The sequence below is a fragment of the Accipiter gentilis genome, chromosome 34 (assembly GCF_929443795.1).
Source record: "Accipiter gentilis chromosome 34, bAccGen1.1, whole genome shotgun sequence".
NCBI classification, from domain to species: domain Eukaryota; kingdom Metazoa; phylum Chordata; class Aves; order Accipitriformes; family Accipitridae; genus Astur; species Astur gentilis.
This window is the reverse complement of record NC_064913.1, coordinates 15,834,937-15,848,204: the sequence shown is the minus strand read 5'-3', so window position 1 is coordinate 15,848,204 and position 13,268 is coordinate 15,834,937. Positions and strand designations below refer to the sequence as shown.

The following is a 13,268-nucleotide window of genomic DNA, read 5'->3' as shown; positions in this document are numbered from 1 at the left end:
GGTTTGTTGTCTGTTCTTTTCCTGACATTGGATTTTGCTGGACTTAACATATTTTCATGAACTACCTAACACCAGTGTCTTGCTCCTAAGCCAAGAGTCCCTCGTGTTAAATGGGAAGTTGGTTTGTCTTTCCCCCACCAGGCACAGCTTCTTAAGATCTTTTAAACAAACGTAGATCTCCAGGGAGAAACGAGTGTTGTTGCTCAGGTAGCGTCTAGCAGAACAGAGCGACCTGGACTCATTCAGGAGGAAGGGAGAAGTTCTGCGCACCATTCCGCAGGCATACACCTGCCCGCACACAGCCCCTGCTGCATTCCCACAGCAGACAGCTCTCCTCCCCTGCCTGCAGAGGTTCCTTTCTTTCAGTCACTGTGCACATGTGCCACACGCTAAAGGTCATTTTCTCTTATTTCAAAAGGGGGAGCTTGGGGAAGACATCAAGCAACCACCACCGAACTGGCAATTCCAACTTGTACAGTTCCTTGCTCTACTGTAACACAAGCTGCCATAAGACATACCCTGCGTTACATTAAAACTGAAACACAGTTCTAACCCCAGGGCATGGATCTTCATGCCCCGAAGCCTCACAGCAGATATAATACGGCAATGCAAAAATAATGATGCTTGACAAGTCTTGTTCTGACTTCCTGAAGAGCCATGCTCCATTCCACTCCTCAGCAAGGACTCCACAAGTCTGCCACCACGAGTCCACCTACGAGTACTGAGCTTTTTCCACTACATCACATACTCAGGCTTTACTCACTTGCATGCGGGAGCCTGCCTAACTTTATTCCAGTCTTTGTCAACACATAGATTTTTCTTTCAGCTATCATACACTCTCCTCCTTTCCTGATACGTTAGACTACAAACAGGTGAAATTCACTGATTACGACATCTATGCCTCAACAGACAAAAGGAATGACGGGCGGTGTTTGTGCCAAGGCAGAGGTCTGACACGCTTTCCTCTTTGCTAGTCTTTGTGAGGGAAATCACTTACCTTGCTCCGCATAGGTGCTGTTCAGCTCCCTGTACAGAGGGGTGAGAATTGTTGGAAGGTACGGCTTGATCCTGTCTTTCCCCAGATCCACCGAGACTGCTCCCAGGAACTTAAAGATGCAGCTTCTCTGAAAATGAGCGTGTGGGACATGAAGTAAGGAAGGTTGGAAGGACAGTGCCTAACTGAGCTGCTGCAGGAGGGCTGCGCATCACTGTTCAATGTACAAGGTGTGGTTTCAGACACCTGAGTCAGAAACTCACTGCTGTTACAAGCTCTTACTGCAACCAAGTACAGCCTTTAGATGAGACACAACCCCACGGGACCAGTAAATGTGTGTGAGCTGTGACTCCGCTGCGTTGGCAGCTGTTAACGGTTTGAACAACGGGCTTGTTCTCACTGTCCTCTACTGAGGCAGCTGAAGACATGAAAGCTCAACCTCTCCAACTCTGCACCACAGGGAACCACAGTGCTTTTCCTCACACTCTCCCACACCCTCCCCTTCTAGCAAGTAACTCCACACTGCCATTCCCCTGCCTGCATCAACTTAGCACTCTTGGGCTTTGAAAGACAGTGCTCTGTCCCCTGCAGCTTGGTGCCTGGGGGTTTACCACCCTTCCACCACCCCACAAGAAGGCTGGAAGCATCAGCAAGGAGACGCATAGTGGCACAAGCCTTTCCTGAGAATCCCAAACTGAAATGCTTGTTTCTTTGGCACCTACTAATCCTTGCTTCAGTGCCAGCTCCCAGCACCCTCTGCAGCTGGTCCCCTGGAAGCAAAGAGCCAGAGCAACACTCTCCTGTGGAAGTGTCTACCACATCAAAAGCAGTCAGTCTAACCCTGTTCTTACCTTCAAAGGCACCTTAGGGGAATATGCTGCTTCTCGCTTTGCCATGAGAGAGAGCTTCTTCATTAACCACAGCAATGTGGCTGGCTGGCCTTTCTCTTCTGTGTCCTCTCTTTCTGCCTCTCCTTGAGCAGAAATGTCTTTCTCTTCCTCATCTTCTGAGGCCTCCTGCTCTTCCACTTCACAGCCGTGTTCTCCTTCAGCCTCTTTACCTTCTTCTGAGGCAGGGGCTAGCAAGTAAATGACTTTGGCCACAAAAAGCAAATTCTTTATAACCTGAAGTGCAAAAACAGAGTATTCAGTCACTGTGGGTTCCCTCATTGTCAGCACCAGCGTATGTAAGAGCCAAGACTAGATCTGAAAGAGGAATCTGCCAACCCAGGAGGCTGTAATGACTTCACCCACTGCTGTCCCAGCCACAGGACAGAGCATGTTGCTCCTAACAGGAAAGCCCACCTCAGTATACTCCTGCAGTTTGGGAGTCTTTCCCCATGAGCTACTGTGACTTTTGGGCTCCAGCACTTCCTGAGGCAGGGCTGCTCCTTTTGTCTTCTCCACCTCTGGCACAACCTGGGTCTCCACAAGGAAATCTCTGACCAGGTTCACGGTGGAGTCAGACCTTCAAGCAACAGCGTAAAGCTGGACTAAATGCTCCCAGCAAACAGCCAGGGCTCCAGTGCAGCTGCAGGCAACCAGCACCAGCGATCTGGATCCCTGCTCCCAGATATGGTTGCCCAACCTGCTCCAGTCCAGACTGCAGAGCCAGACTCTCCCCAACAGAAGGGACCCCAGTCCTGCCCTGCATGGTGCCTCCCTTCTCTGTCCCCGCCACCCCTCAGCCCTTCCAGCAGGCTGACAACACGAGAGGGACTTTTCTGGGCCCCTTCAAGACATGCACCTGCTCAGATGCCTTCACACGGAGCAGCTGGCCCTGCACTGTGTATTTGCCCTGAGCCACCACCAGCCCACAGCACTGCTGTCCTGACTAGGACACAAGACTCCCTCATGGGCCAGGGCTGGCTCTGTGCTCTCCTGCAGCCCCAGACCCGCTCCTGCTCTCACCTGCTCTCCCAGAGACAGGTCCAGGAACTTGGACTGCAGCTGATGGCAGAATGCAAACGCGAGTTCCTTCATCTGGGGAGAGGAAAAAGGAGAAGGAAATTACTCTATGAAAGGGAGCCAGTAGCAGAAACTCAAAGCAGTGTTTCGCAGTCACCAAAGGTGGTTCCTGGGAGAGGCCAAGGGATCGGCTCAGCACACCTTCTGCCTGCATCTTGCAGCCTAGAGGGGAATCTTTGTGCTGATGAGAATAAAAGCCCAGAGAAGCCCCCTCCCAGCAGCAGAGACACCTCCTCAAATGCTTTAAGTGATCAGGATTAGGCAGCAGACAAACAACTAACAGAGAAATGTGCGTGCCAAACTATACTACTATTTTTATGTCCCAGCCAGGGAATAGGCACAGGTGGGGTGGAAGGAGTGGTACAGACCTCATTACCTTTTTGTCCAGTTCAGCAGTCAAGAAGACTGTGGATGCAGACAGCTCTACTGACGTCTTTTTCCTCTTTCCTGCCTTTCTTTCCTTCCACTTGTTGACAAGATCTTCTGGCTTATTGGATGCAAACAACAAGCCAAAGATCTCAGTAGCTGTCAGCCAGACCCAGCTGTGAGGATACCATAGGTGAGACTGGACATGACCTGGGGGAAAGAAAACCTCTTTCAGCACAGGAGCTGGTCCAGTGAGAGCAGAAGAAGAACCAGGTCCCTCCAAGCACATGCTACAATAAAAAGGTGAAGGAAATGAGCTGTGCTCATCTGCTCAGAACATAATCAAAGACTTCTTGGCAACTCTATCCAGCCAGAAAGTGGCAAAAAACTACAGGTAGACAAATGTCCCCACGGTGACCAGGCGTTCTTGAATGCACCCACAGCACTTCCAACCATCTCAAGACAGGGCCGTTGCTGGAAAGCAATGGCAATTGGGCAGGAAAAGTGGGCACGGCTCAAAAAGACAGTTGCTCTGATTCTGGCTGACAAGTCACATTTCTGCAGCAACTGTGGTCCCCTCCGGGACTCAGTGCCACAGCTCATCTGCCCGTGACTGGGCAGCCATCGGGGGACTGGCTGCTGTGAGACTCAGGTGAACTGGCCCTGCTGCAGATGGTCAGATCAAACCCCTGGATGGAGGATGAGGATGCTTCAGAGAACAGATGGAGTTGCCCTCTTGTCTCACCTCTATCCAAGCTGCACATCACCCAGCAACCCAGGACTTACAAAGGTTCTCTCATCTCACTAAAGGCACCTGGCAGGCTGAACTCTTCAAAGACATTAACCAGCCAGACCCAGGCCTTCTAATAGCAGCAAATGAAGCAATTAAAAACAAGGCAACAAAATGCCAATAAGCCAGCCTGACATTGTACAATCTCACTCATGGGGAAATTGCTTGAATGCAATGACCTCCAGGCCTTAACACCTCCAGCAGATGCACAGTATTTACAGCACTATTACAATGTGTCGTTGCTTGCTGGCTGGTATGTATGATCTCATCAAGAAAATCTCATCTTCCCAGGAGAACTGAACATTTTCATCCAAGAGGATGTAATTATGGTCAAACATGCAATAGTTTGCAACTATTTCCTCTTGGGATAATAGTAAATACTTCCCAGCAACTAAGACTGAGGGCGTGTTGTTTTCATCAACCATGTAACCTTTTCCATTGACATCTTCTCTTTCACTGCCCAATAACTGCCACGTATTAGCATTTTGCAGCATGCAAACCTTGTATGACACAGTTCAGTTGTTTGTATTAGGGTGTGAAAAACCAGATGGCACACAAAGAATCTTCCCTGTAACACAGCTGTAATAATTCTTGATACTTACCCCAGATATTGCTCACAACATCACTGTTCTTGGTTAATTGAATCAAGTTGCACTCTGTTATTAACTTTGTTACCAGCACAAGAAAGCTGAATAGCAGCCTGTCTGCAGCCTTCTCCTCCTCCTCTTCAGTTATCTAATAAAATCAGCAAGTCAAGAAAGATGCTTATGAGAACCTGAAGACAGTGCTTATTTACCCTACTAGATAAAGTTTAGATCAACCCCGCCAAGAAAGAGAAGACTGACTTGTACCCAATTCCCAAAATAAACAGAAGAGAAGCTGCTCCACTGAAGTACTTCCTCTGGAGACTGAACCTCTGCAGATTATTACTACAATCATTCTTGCTTTTTATACAGATGTTACTGTAACAAACTCTTACTTTTCTAAATATAAGCAAGCACACACTGAATGTATATTGTTGACATCTATACATGTATTTGTGCACGCTTGATTCTCATTAGAGCCAAGATGAGCTCAGATTTGCCTGTGTCATCTGGGAAGCCCCACATTTGTTATGACAATCTGTGCACCGTGTTTTACTAAATTGCCTTCAGGTCCTCACCCTGCCTGCAATCACCAGCTGGCTTTATTTTATAACTAGTCAGTGCTTTACCTACATGTCACAGCACAGGGGGTGATTACATTGAATTTCTCCTCACTGCAGGTATTTTATTTTCTTCTCTTGCCAATTTACATACCCCGAGGCTCGTCTCTCTTGTTCAGCGTGTTGCACATTAGTAACACACGGCCACTCCCCAGGCGCAGTGACTGGGATCCCTCTGGGATTATCACATCAAGCAGAATCTGAGGCAGCCTTATTCAATCGGCCTTACTCAATCTTATTCTGAGTTAATCATGTGCACGAAAAAGATTTTCCATAAAACAAAACCACAGTCTGAAGTACAGGAAGGGAACTCCTTTGAAAGTTAAAGCTGTAGACAACACTGAACAATGCAGAAAATCACAAGCAATGCACTCCTGACCTCCCACGCTTACACAAACCTCTGCAGCTAGCAGACACGTTTCCCAGTTAAATGGATGTTTGTGTGTGATCGTCAGGCTGTTTTCCAACTAAACAGATTCTAACCCATCCCAGTGCTACCTGCGCAACCTGCCATTCTTTCTGACGGTGTTTTTTGTAACTCCACTTTACACAAAAAACAGAAGATCTTTCTCTCCTGCCACTGCAGGAAAGACCAGAAGCAGGGAAACCTACCTCAACATACATACTGCTGCATGCTGTAAGCTAAAAGCCTGAACCTCGAGGGCTGTCTCAAGAACCCCTTGCACCCACAGAGATCTTGATAAAGGCTGGGGCAAAGAGCAATATATCTGCTGGTTATGGCTGCAGGCTCAGCCCAGGTGGCTTTGCAAAGTTCCTTTGCCCCTTCTGCTGTGACACATGACATCAAATTTGGGCTTACAGACAAAAAATGTGGTTCTAGGTCAGTGAGGTCCCCTTCAGAACAAATGTGTGTGTTTCATGTCTTTCCTCTGTCCCAAACAGTAGTTCCAACAGTAAGTCTCTCCCCCACTTATTCCCTTTTTCCATTTTCTTAATTGTCTTTCCCCAAACCTCACACATGGGAAAAAATGACTTACGTGTTCAAATTTAATTGGGTTGATTTCTTTTTCAATCAAGCTAAGGACAGCTTCAAGCCGCCGTTCAAACATTACTCCCTCCACTTCAACAAATAAACCACATGCCTGGGCAGCCAACCTCCTGTGTAAACTCTGCCAAAAGAAAGAATAACACACGTTGTTACTTCTTGATCATCAAATCCTGCAGCTCCCACGTGCAGGAGCTGGTAGCAACCCGTGCTTTTGCCTGTAGCAACAGTATCTTAAGAGAAGCTGGTTTTCAGAGTACTATTGAAAAAGGAGATGCTGCCAGCTAGGGAAAAAAGCACCTGGCAGCACAAGTTATCCCTGAAAACACACCCCAAAACTGAATGCCAAAAGACCTTTTCCAGCCCGGTTCCCAGCTGCAAAGCTCTGGGGGCTACTTTGCACTCTTTGATTCTTCACAACGCAACAGGCGGCTCACAGCTATAAACCAGAATTGAACATATTAGGGATGAAAAGGATGAAGTGTTGAAGAACACTTACTCCACTAGTGTAGAGAGACAGAACCCATGTCCAGTTTGAGAATAACTAAACATCCAGGCACCCAGATCAAAACGGGAGATCTGTAAGACTAGGTTTGCCACTTTCCAGCTGCTGGCGACAGAATGAAGCAAGTCTGAGCTAAAGACAGCACAAAAGCCCAATTACTGGGATCAGAAGAGCTTTAAGGAATTTGCTCAAACCTTTAACCTGAGCAAAGACTGCACTTGGTGAAATACCTGACCCAACAGAGAAAGTGTTAGAAAGCAGCGCAATGCAGCTGGGAAGTCTGTAGGCTGACCGACAGCAGGAGCAGTTTCCTGCATTCGTGCAGCTATATGAAGCTGTATCATTTCTTCCTCTCTTACTAGGAAGAGCTATGGTGCTGAGCATAGCTTTAAAGAGCTTTTATTCTAAGCTGAATCTTGCTCATACTCCTTTCCTAAAACTACTAAGTCAGGCATAACTGAACCTACCAATGCACTAGACCTGGTATTAGCAATCTCTCACTTAATCTCAATCAGCCCCCAAACAGAGTCCAGACCTGGTCAGTGAAAAGACCAAAGAATACCTTCTTGCTGTGAAACCACTCTGTGACCAGTGAAAACATCAGATCTTGTTTTTCATTGTTTATCTTACTGAGGAGAGATTTACACGTCAAAGCCGCCATCTTTTTGCATTTGGCAGAGTCATCATTTATCATCATCATACAAAGAGAGAGAAAAAACAGCCCGCAGTATTTGTGGAGGAGATCCTAGAAAGAAACAACCATTAGTCAACCACACATCCCCAGGGAGCTCCTGGCATTGAAAGGGGAAGAGGGGTGTTAGTTGCACTGCATACAGGAACAATGTCAGCCCTGACTGGGGTCCACATCAAGGCAGGTGAACTGAAAGGAGGAGATGATCCAGTTGTTGGAGCATGCAGGGAGTGTACAGCAGCCTCAGCCCTGCTCTGACTCCGATTTGATAACATGTCCCTGAGACAGCAACTTGTCAAACCTTAGAGGGCATTTTTATGCCTAACTCTCACTGAAACAGGCTTAAGTCCCTCAGCACTGCAGCAATCAGCCCAAAGGCCCTTCTTTCAGAGATAGCAGCTCCTGCTACTTTACAGAGTTGATGGGAACTAAGTTGAGATACTAAATCTAATCAGGCAGTGGTGAAGCACAGCCCACTGTGCAGAATTTCTCTTCCTTCCTCCCAAATTCTTGCCTGATTGCACTCCTCAGTCTCCTGAATGATCAGTCAAGCTCCAGCTGCAGAGCTTCAAGGCAGCTTAGCATTTTGCATATGTTATCCTGCATAGATGCATGGTTATTTTTCAGCTTTCATTTTGATCTAGTCCACTGAGAAGTCCTCCCTCTCCAGTTAGGCCAACAAAACAGATGTGGTACATCCATACCAGTTCAATCAACAACATCCCTCATGAATGTTGAAAAAAAACCCCACAATGAAAAAACTCTAGACTTCACTTTTTATTCATACCCCATTTCCTAAGCGGGTTGTGTTTCTTCCTGGCATAAATCACCATCAAGTTTATCTAAACTCCAGCTGACAGAGCTTTATTTTACTTGCAGACTGAGCACATTAGATAAAGAAGTACTGCAGACTTTCCAGCATGTCATTTCTCTTTTGGAGCAAAGCCAGGTTCTTTGGAGATAAGTGAACGTTCTGCTCACGGTAAGAGATAATAGGAACTACCAAGTACTCCCAAAATAAACTGCTCTGAAAATGCTGTTACTGCAAGCCACAGTAACTGCTTGATGCTTGGAACACCAAGGGGCGCTTGTTACCTGTGGGAACATGTCAAGGAGGTACGCAATCATCTCCAGTGCAGATTCCCTTCCAGTTTCATACTCGTACCTGTGAGGAAATGATTAATGGTTAGGGCTGGGTTAGTACTCTAGAAAGTTGTTAGCAATTTACAAGAATGGCCGATGCCAGAAACACACACTGACAGGGATCTTTCTACAACAGCTACCAGACCTGGTCTGATACTTAGGAGAAAAGAAGCAACAGGCCCATCGGCTCCATCTCCCAGAGACAGGCACAGAGACAAACAGGAGAAAAAGGGCTCCAGTCAACTTGAGTCAACGCTTGTGTTATGGTGCTGGGGAACACAGTAAACTACTGTCACCTTAAGCAAGGGAGGGGTCATGCTCAGAAGGAGGTTTCAGGTACACTGCTCCTGCTGAATTGGTGCAGTTGATCTCAACTGTGCCTGCAACTACAGTTGAGACCATTGCCATGGGACAGCAGTCATATAAATGCCCCTTCCCTTAATCTTTCTGGATTTCCAGTTCACCTGGTTTACAACCAGTGGAGCTGGTTAACCACTAGGCAAACAACAGAACTTTCGTCTTCAAAGAGATGAAGAACAAAGCCAGCTGTGAAACAGGGAAGAGAAAAAGGGCTTGCTTTATCAAACAGCCCCTCTCCAAAAAAGGGAAGTGTTTTACAGGTAGGAAAGTGAAGACTTCAGCCACACCCTCTGCTCCTCCTGAACAGCCCTTTGGCATGCAAAGTGGCCACTGAAGTCATACTTAAGCAACAAGGTTCTGTTCTGACAGAGATGTCAGGAATATAAACTCACTCCAGTTGTGCCAGCATGAAATCCAAATTGGGTTTCAGCTTGTCTCCAAGGGGGTAGTCCAGAATATATTTTAAGTAAATCTGGAAAGAAAAACCAACAACACAGAGTGTAGTTACAAGAAACTCTCAGGAAAGCTTGTAGAAAGGTTATGAAGAAAATTTAGTGATGCAACAGCAAGTTTATGAGAATCATCCCTTTCATCCCAAAAGTGCCAACAACTGCTCTCAAGCTCTGTGCCCGGAACAGGATCTGCAGGCATTTGACAACTGACAGATCAGTCTTTAAAGTATTACTGTGATTTGTGCAGGCTTCTGTTACGAGAGATTCTGCATCCTTCAAAATTCATCCTATAACTATGGAAATGCACTATTTGGTTACGCACAGCTCCTGATGCAGCTGTATCCCAATGCTTGAAATGAAGCAACCAATTCTGCCTTTTGGTGGCTTTTAGCTTGGAAAGAATGAGGAAGTAGTGGGAAGGAATCACGGATATGTGGCAAATTCTCATCTGCTGGGATTCAGAAAAGGGCAAGGCTCTTGGTTACGTGGGCCTAAAAGCCTCTAAGGGAGGGACTGTGTCACTGCTGCTGAGCAGCTCTCTGGAGCAAGCAGTCTCACTACAGGCAAGCAGTCTGTGATTCTGCTATGTACCAGTCACAAGAACTAAAGCCAGTCAGATAACAAGTGGAACAAGGATTAGCAAGAAGGGGAAATGGGGTTAGGGGTTCAACAGGGCTAAGGCACATGTCTGTGAGAGCTGGGATGGCCACACTAAGACCTCTAGCCTGTTAGACAGCTGTAAGTAAAGTGAGAGACTTTCCATTCTACCAACCTGCCTGCACTGGACTCGTACCGGCTCACTCTGACCCGTGATGGCCAGCTGGGCAACCTTCTGCAGCACATCATCAATTTCAGGGACAATCAGCTTCCTGGATAAAATAGCCTAAAAATATGAAAGCACAGCTGGAGTCATGTAATTTTGCTTGCACGGTGTGAGATGCAATACAGTAACCTGGGATACATTGGTCTCAGGTGGTGTATTAACACTGACTTCTTCACATCTTCAAACATAGCCAGAGCAACTTTAAAAAAAAAAAAAAAAAGGTGTATAAACCAGCCTCCCAAACACTTTAAAGAGTGACTACAAGTCGAAAGGGAAAGCTTTGCTGCTTACCCCGCCACGTACAACGGAGAGCCTTAACAGCATTCTGTGGCCTGTTCCTGACATGAGATCATACAGCCTTTCACCAGCAGGCAGAATCACTGCCATTCCAGTGGCTCACAGAACCCATATGCCTGCTGCACAGAAATACCTTGAGAAGGCCAAAGGCAGTGGCTTGGCGTGATGAATCATAGATGTCTTCTTCAGCAAAGCCAAGCAACACTTGGAGCTGTTTGCTTGTTATCTGACTCTTTGCATTCTTCACAAGTATCGTTACGCACTACAAAAATCAAATTGCACATTGTCAATACACATGCAGTGCCATAAAATACAAGGCTGCACCAAAGCCTGACTCATTTATATCACTTAGATTTGAAAAGACAAACTGCTGCTCCGAAACCTGCAGCTAATACTGTTCTCATCACATTTTGCTTTCAGTTGGCAATTTTGAGACAAAAACTGAACACAAGCAAATACACTAATTCAGACTAGTCTTTGAAATGAGTGGGGATGCTCAAACACATGAGCCATGATGCAGGAACACTGCCAGGAAGAAGGAAAAATTCTTCTGGCACTGGCATTCAGCAGGAATTACTCTAACTTTCCCTTATGATCATGAAGCTGTAATTAATTCAGCAACACATTTAGAAGACATCTTCATGAAGACACTGCATACTGTAAGTGTAGTTATTACTACAATTAATTGCCCCCTTCCTTTGTCTCACTTCAGCTGCCAGGGTTTACTCCAATGAATCATGTTAAAAGCAAGCTATTCAAGCATAGAATTGACGCCTCTCAAAAGACAGGGTGGTAACAAGATACTATTATAAGGAAGAAAGAAGGCAAATATGTTTCTATAAAAACACTTCAGATCCAAGCTGTGCATTTTTGGGGGATAACTTTAAGTTCACACTTGAGAAAGAATCAGCAAGGCCACATCTCCCTCACTACCTTGTGATTTCCAGACTACCTCTCCAGGGACAGCTGCAGGAGGGATCTGCATTTGGAAGAGTTTCATTCTGCAAAGTTAATCCTGAAGCAGAAAAGAGCAGATTTGGGTCTGACTTACTTTGAAACAGCTCACAACCAGGTGGAAATTCTGGCCTTTGGCTATTCCTGTCTTGGCAAATTCTTTCAGCAAGAGGAAAAGCTGCTTGATCAGTGACTCCAGATTTGTACTGACAGAAGGCAAAGGGAACTTTAAAATCCATACCAAGGATTGCAAAGCACCAGTGATCACCTGTAAGAAAGAGCCAAAGGACAGCACATGGGTATAATGACACTGAGGGAACACTTCTCTCACTCTTTTACAGACAGGGTCAGGCTAACTGCAACTGTGATAAAAGGCAATTAGCTAACAAAATCAACCTCTTTCAAACTATTCATATGTAAAAGGGCTTCTCAGTTCTAAAAGCACTATCTGCCACTCCCTAATTCTCTGACTTTGATATTACTATGTAAAGACATTAACACAGTGCTAATTCAGCAGATGGCCAGAACTCTTTCTGAAGCAGAGGTGCCTTCAAGGCATAGAAGTTGCTCTGCCAAAAACCCAGGTCACCTGAGTGCCCTGCTCCAGGTAACTGATAACATATGAAACATGGCTTCCATTCCTTAGAAACTCAGGGTTTAACAGATTTCCTCCTAGGCTCACTTAAACTCAAAGCTGCCCTAAAAGGACGCTGCCTATTGTGCTGGGAATAAAGTCGTTAGAGTTGGATCAGAAGAAACCACAGTTGTAACAACACTGCTCCCAGCTGCCACAGGACTTCATGAACCTCCTCACAGATAGCCTATGAAGTCTGCAAGCAAAGTCCTTGTATGAACATGCTCCAGGAGAACTTGTCCATACTTGAGCATTGAGTCCTCCATCAGCCAGAATCCTTCCTCCCCCTTGAGATAACATCTCCTCAAAGAACTTAATCTGCACATCTATGAAATCAGGTTTGAAAACGGGATGACTTTCTCTTCTCTTGCAGATCAACTGCAAGATGACATTTGTGGGCAGGACTTTTCTTAGTAGAACAGACAGAATAGACAGACTCCAGCTCAGAAGTGTACCTTGACATCCATAGATTTCAGGCAGTCTATAAGCAGCTGAACAAAAGGGTCTAACATTTCCAAAACATGATCCTCAGAAGAATTTACTTTGGACCTCTTCAGGCTCATGTGCAGCAGCTGGCATAGAAAACACAGGACATTCATCTCAAAGTCAGGCTGGGACTCAAATAAGTCAAGCAAGGTCCCACACTGTTTCAGGCTGTAGTAGAATTTATGCCATATCCCATTCAAATATCTGCAACAGGCTGAGCACTTTTTATAGGTCTGCAAGAGGCACCATTGGAGTTACCACATACAAAATAAAGTTAAGGCTAATGGCTGTGTTGTTAAAACAATATATCCAGAATACCTTCCTTTGAATACTCTAAAAAAATTTTGATTGCAAAGCTTTGTATCTGAGGAGAACCTTACCCGAAGTCCTGAATCAACCAAGATATACGTGTTAGTCCTGCTGCTGACACATGCTTTCTGCCCTCCTCTCGTGGGAGTGGGTTGGAGCAGCAGGCAGCTCTCTGGTTGCAGCCGAGGATCTGGAGGAGGGGCAACTTTTTTTCTGAAAAGCAGTGTATGGCAAGGGAGAATATTCAGATTTCAACCCTCTCCACAAGAAGCTTGCTGTTGGGAGTG

At 46.0% G+C, this 13,268-nt stretch overlaps 1 protein-coding gene across 3 annotated transcripts in view; it reads right to left on the bottom strand.

Moving 5' to 3' along the window:
• Nucleotides 1–13,268, bottom strand: part of UTP20 (UTP20 small subunit processome component) — a 65,690-nt gene that overhangs the window by 1,820 nt on the left and 50,602 nt on the right. For 2 of the 3 annotated variants that reach the window (XM_049791924.1, XM_049791925.1), the window contains 14 exons: nucleotides 13,053–13,194; nucleotides 12,642–12,758; nucleotides 11,650–11,820; nucleotides 10,732–10,860; nucleotides 10,251–10,361; nucleotides 9,419–9,498; nucleotides 8,619–8,688; nucleotides 7,395–7,577; nucleotides 6,320–6,451; nucleotides 4,720–4,852; nucleotides 3,338–3,537; nucleotides 2,905–2,976; nucleotides 1,846–2,118; nucleotides 998–1,124 (listed from right to left, as the gene is read on the bottom strand). In XM_049791924.1, coding sequence (XP_049647881.1) covers nucleotides 998–1,124; nucleotides 1,846–2,118; nucleotides 2,905–2,976; nucleotides 3,338–3,537; nucleotides 4,720–4,852; nucleotides 6,320–6,451; nucleotides 7,395–7,577; nucleotides 8,619–8,688; nucleotides 9,419–9,498; nucleotides 10,251–10,361; nucleotides 10,732–10,860; nucleotides 11,650–11,820; nucleotides 12,642–12,758; nucleotides 13,053–13,194 — 1,940 coding nt within the window. Of the gene's footprint in view, nucleotides 1–997; nucleotides 1,125–1,845; nucleotides 2,119–2,904; nucleotides 2,977–3,329; nucleotides 3,538–4,719; nucleotides 4,853–6,319; nucleotides 6,452–7,394; nucleotides 7,578–8,618; nucleotides 8,689–9,418; nucleotides 9,499–10,250; nucleotides 10,362–10,731; nucleotides 10,861–11,649; nucleotides 11,821–12,641; nucleotides 12,759–13,052; nucleotides 13,195–13,268 lie in introns of those variants that run through there. The other variant, XR_007504597.1, reaches the window with a different exon arrangement.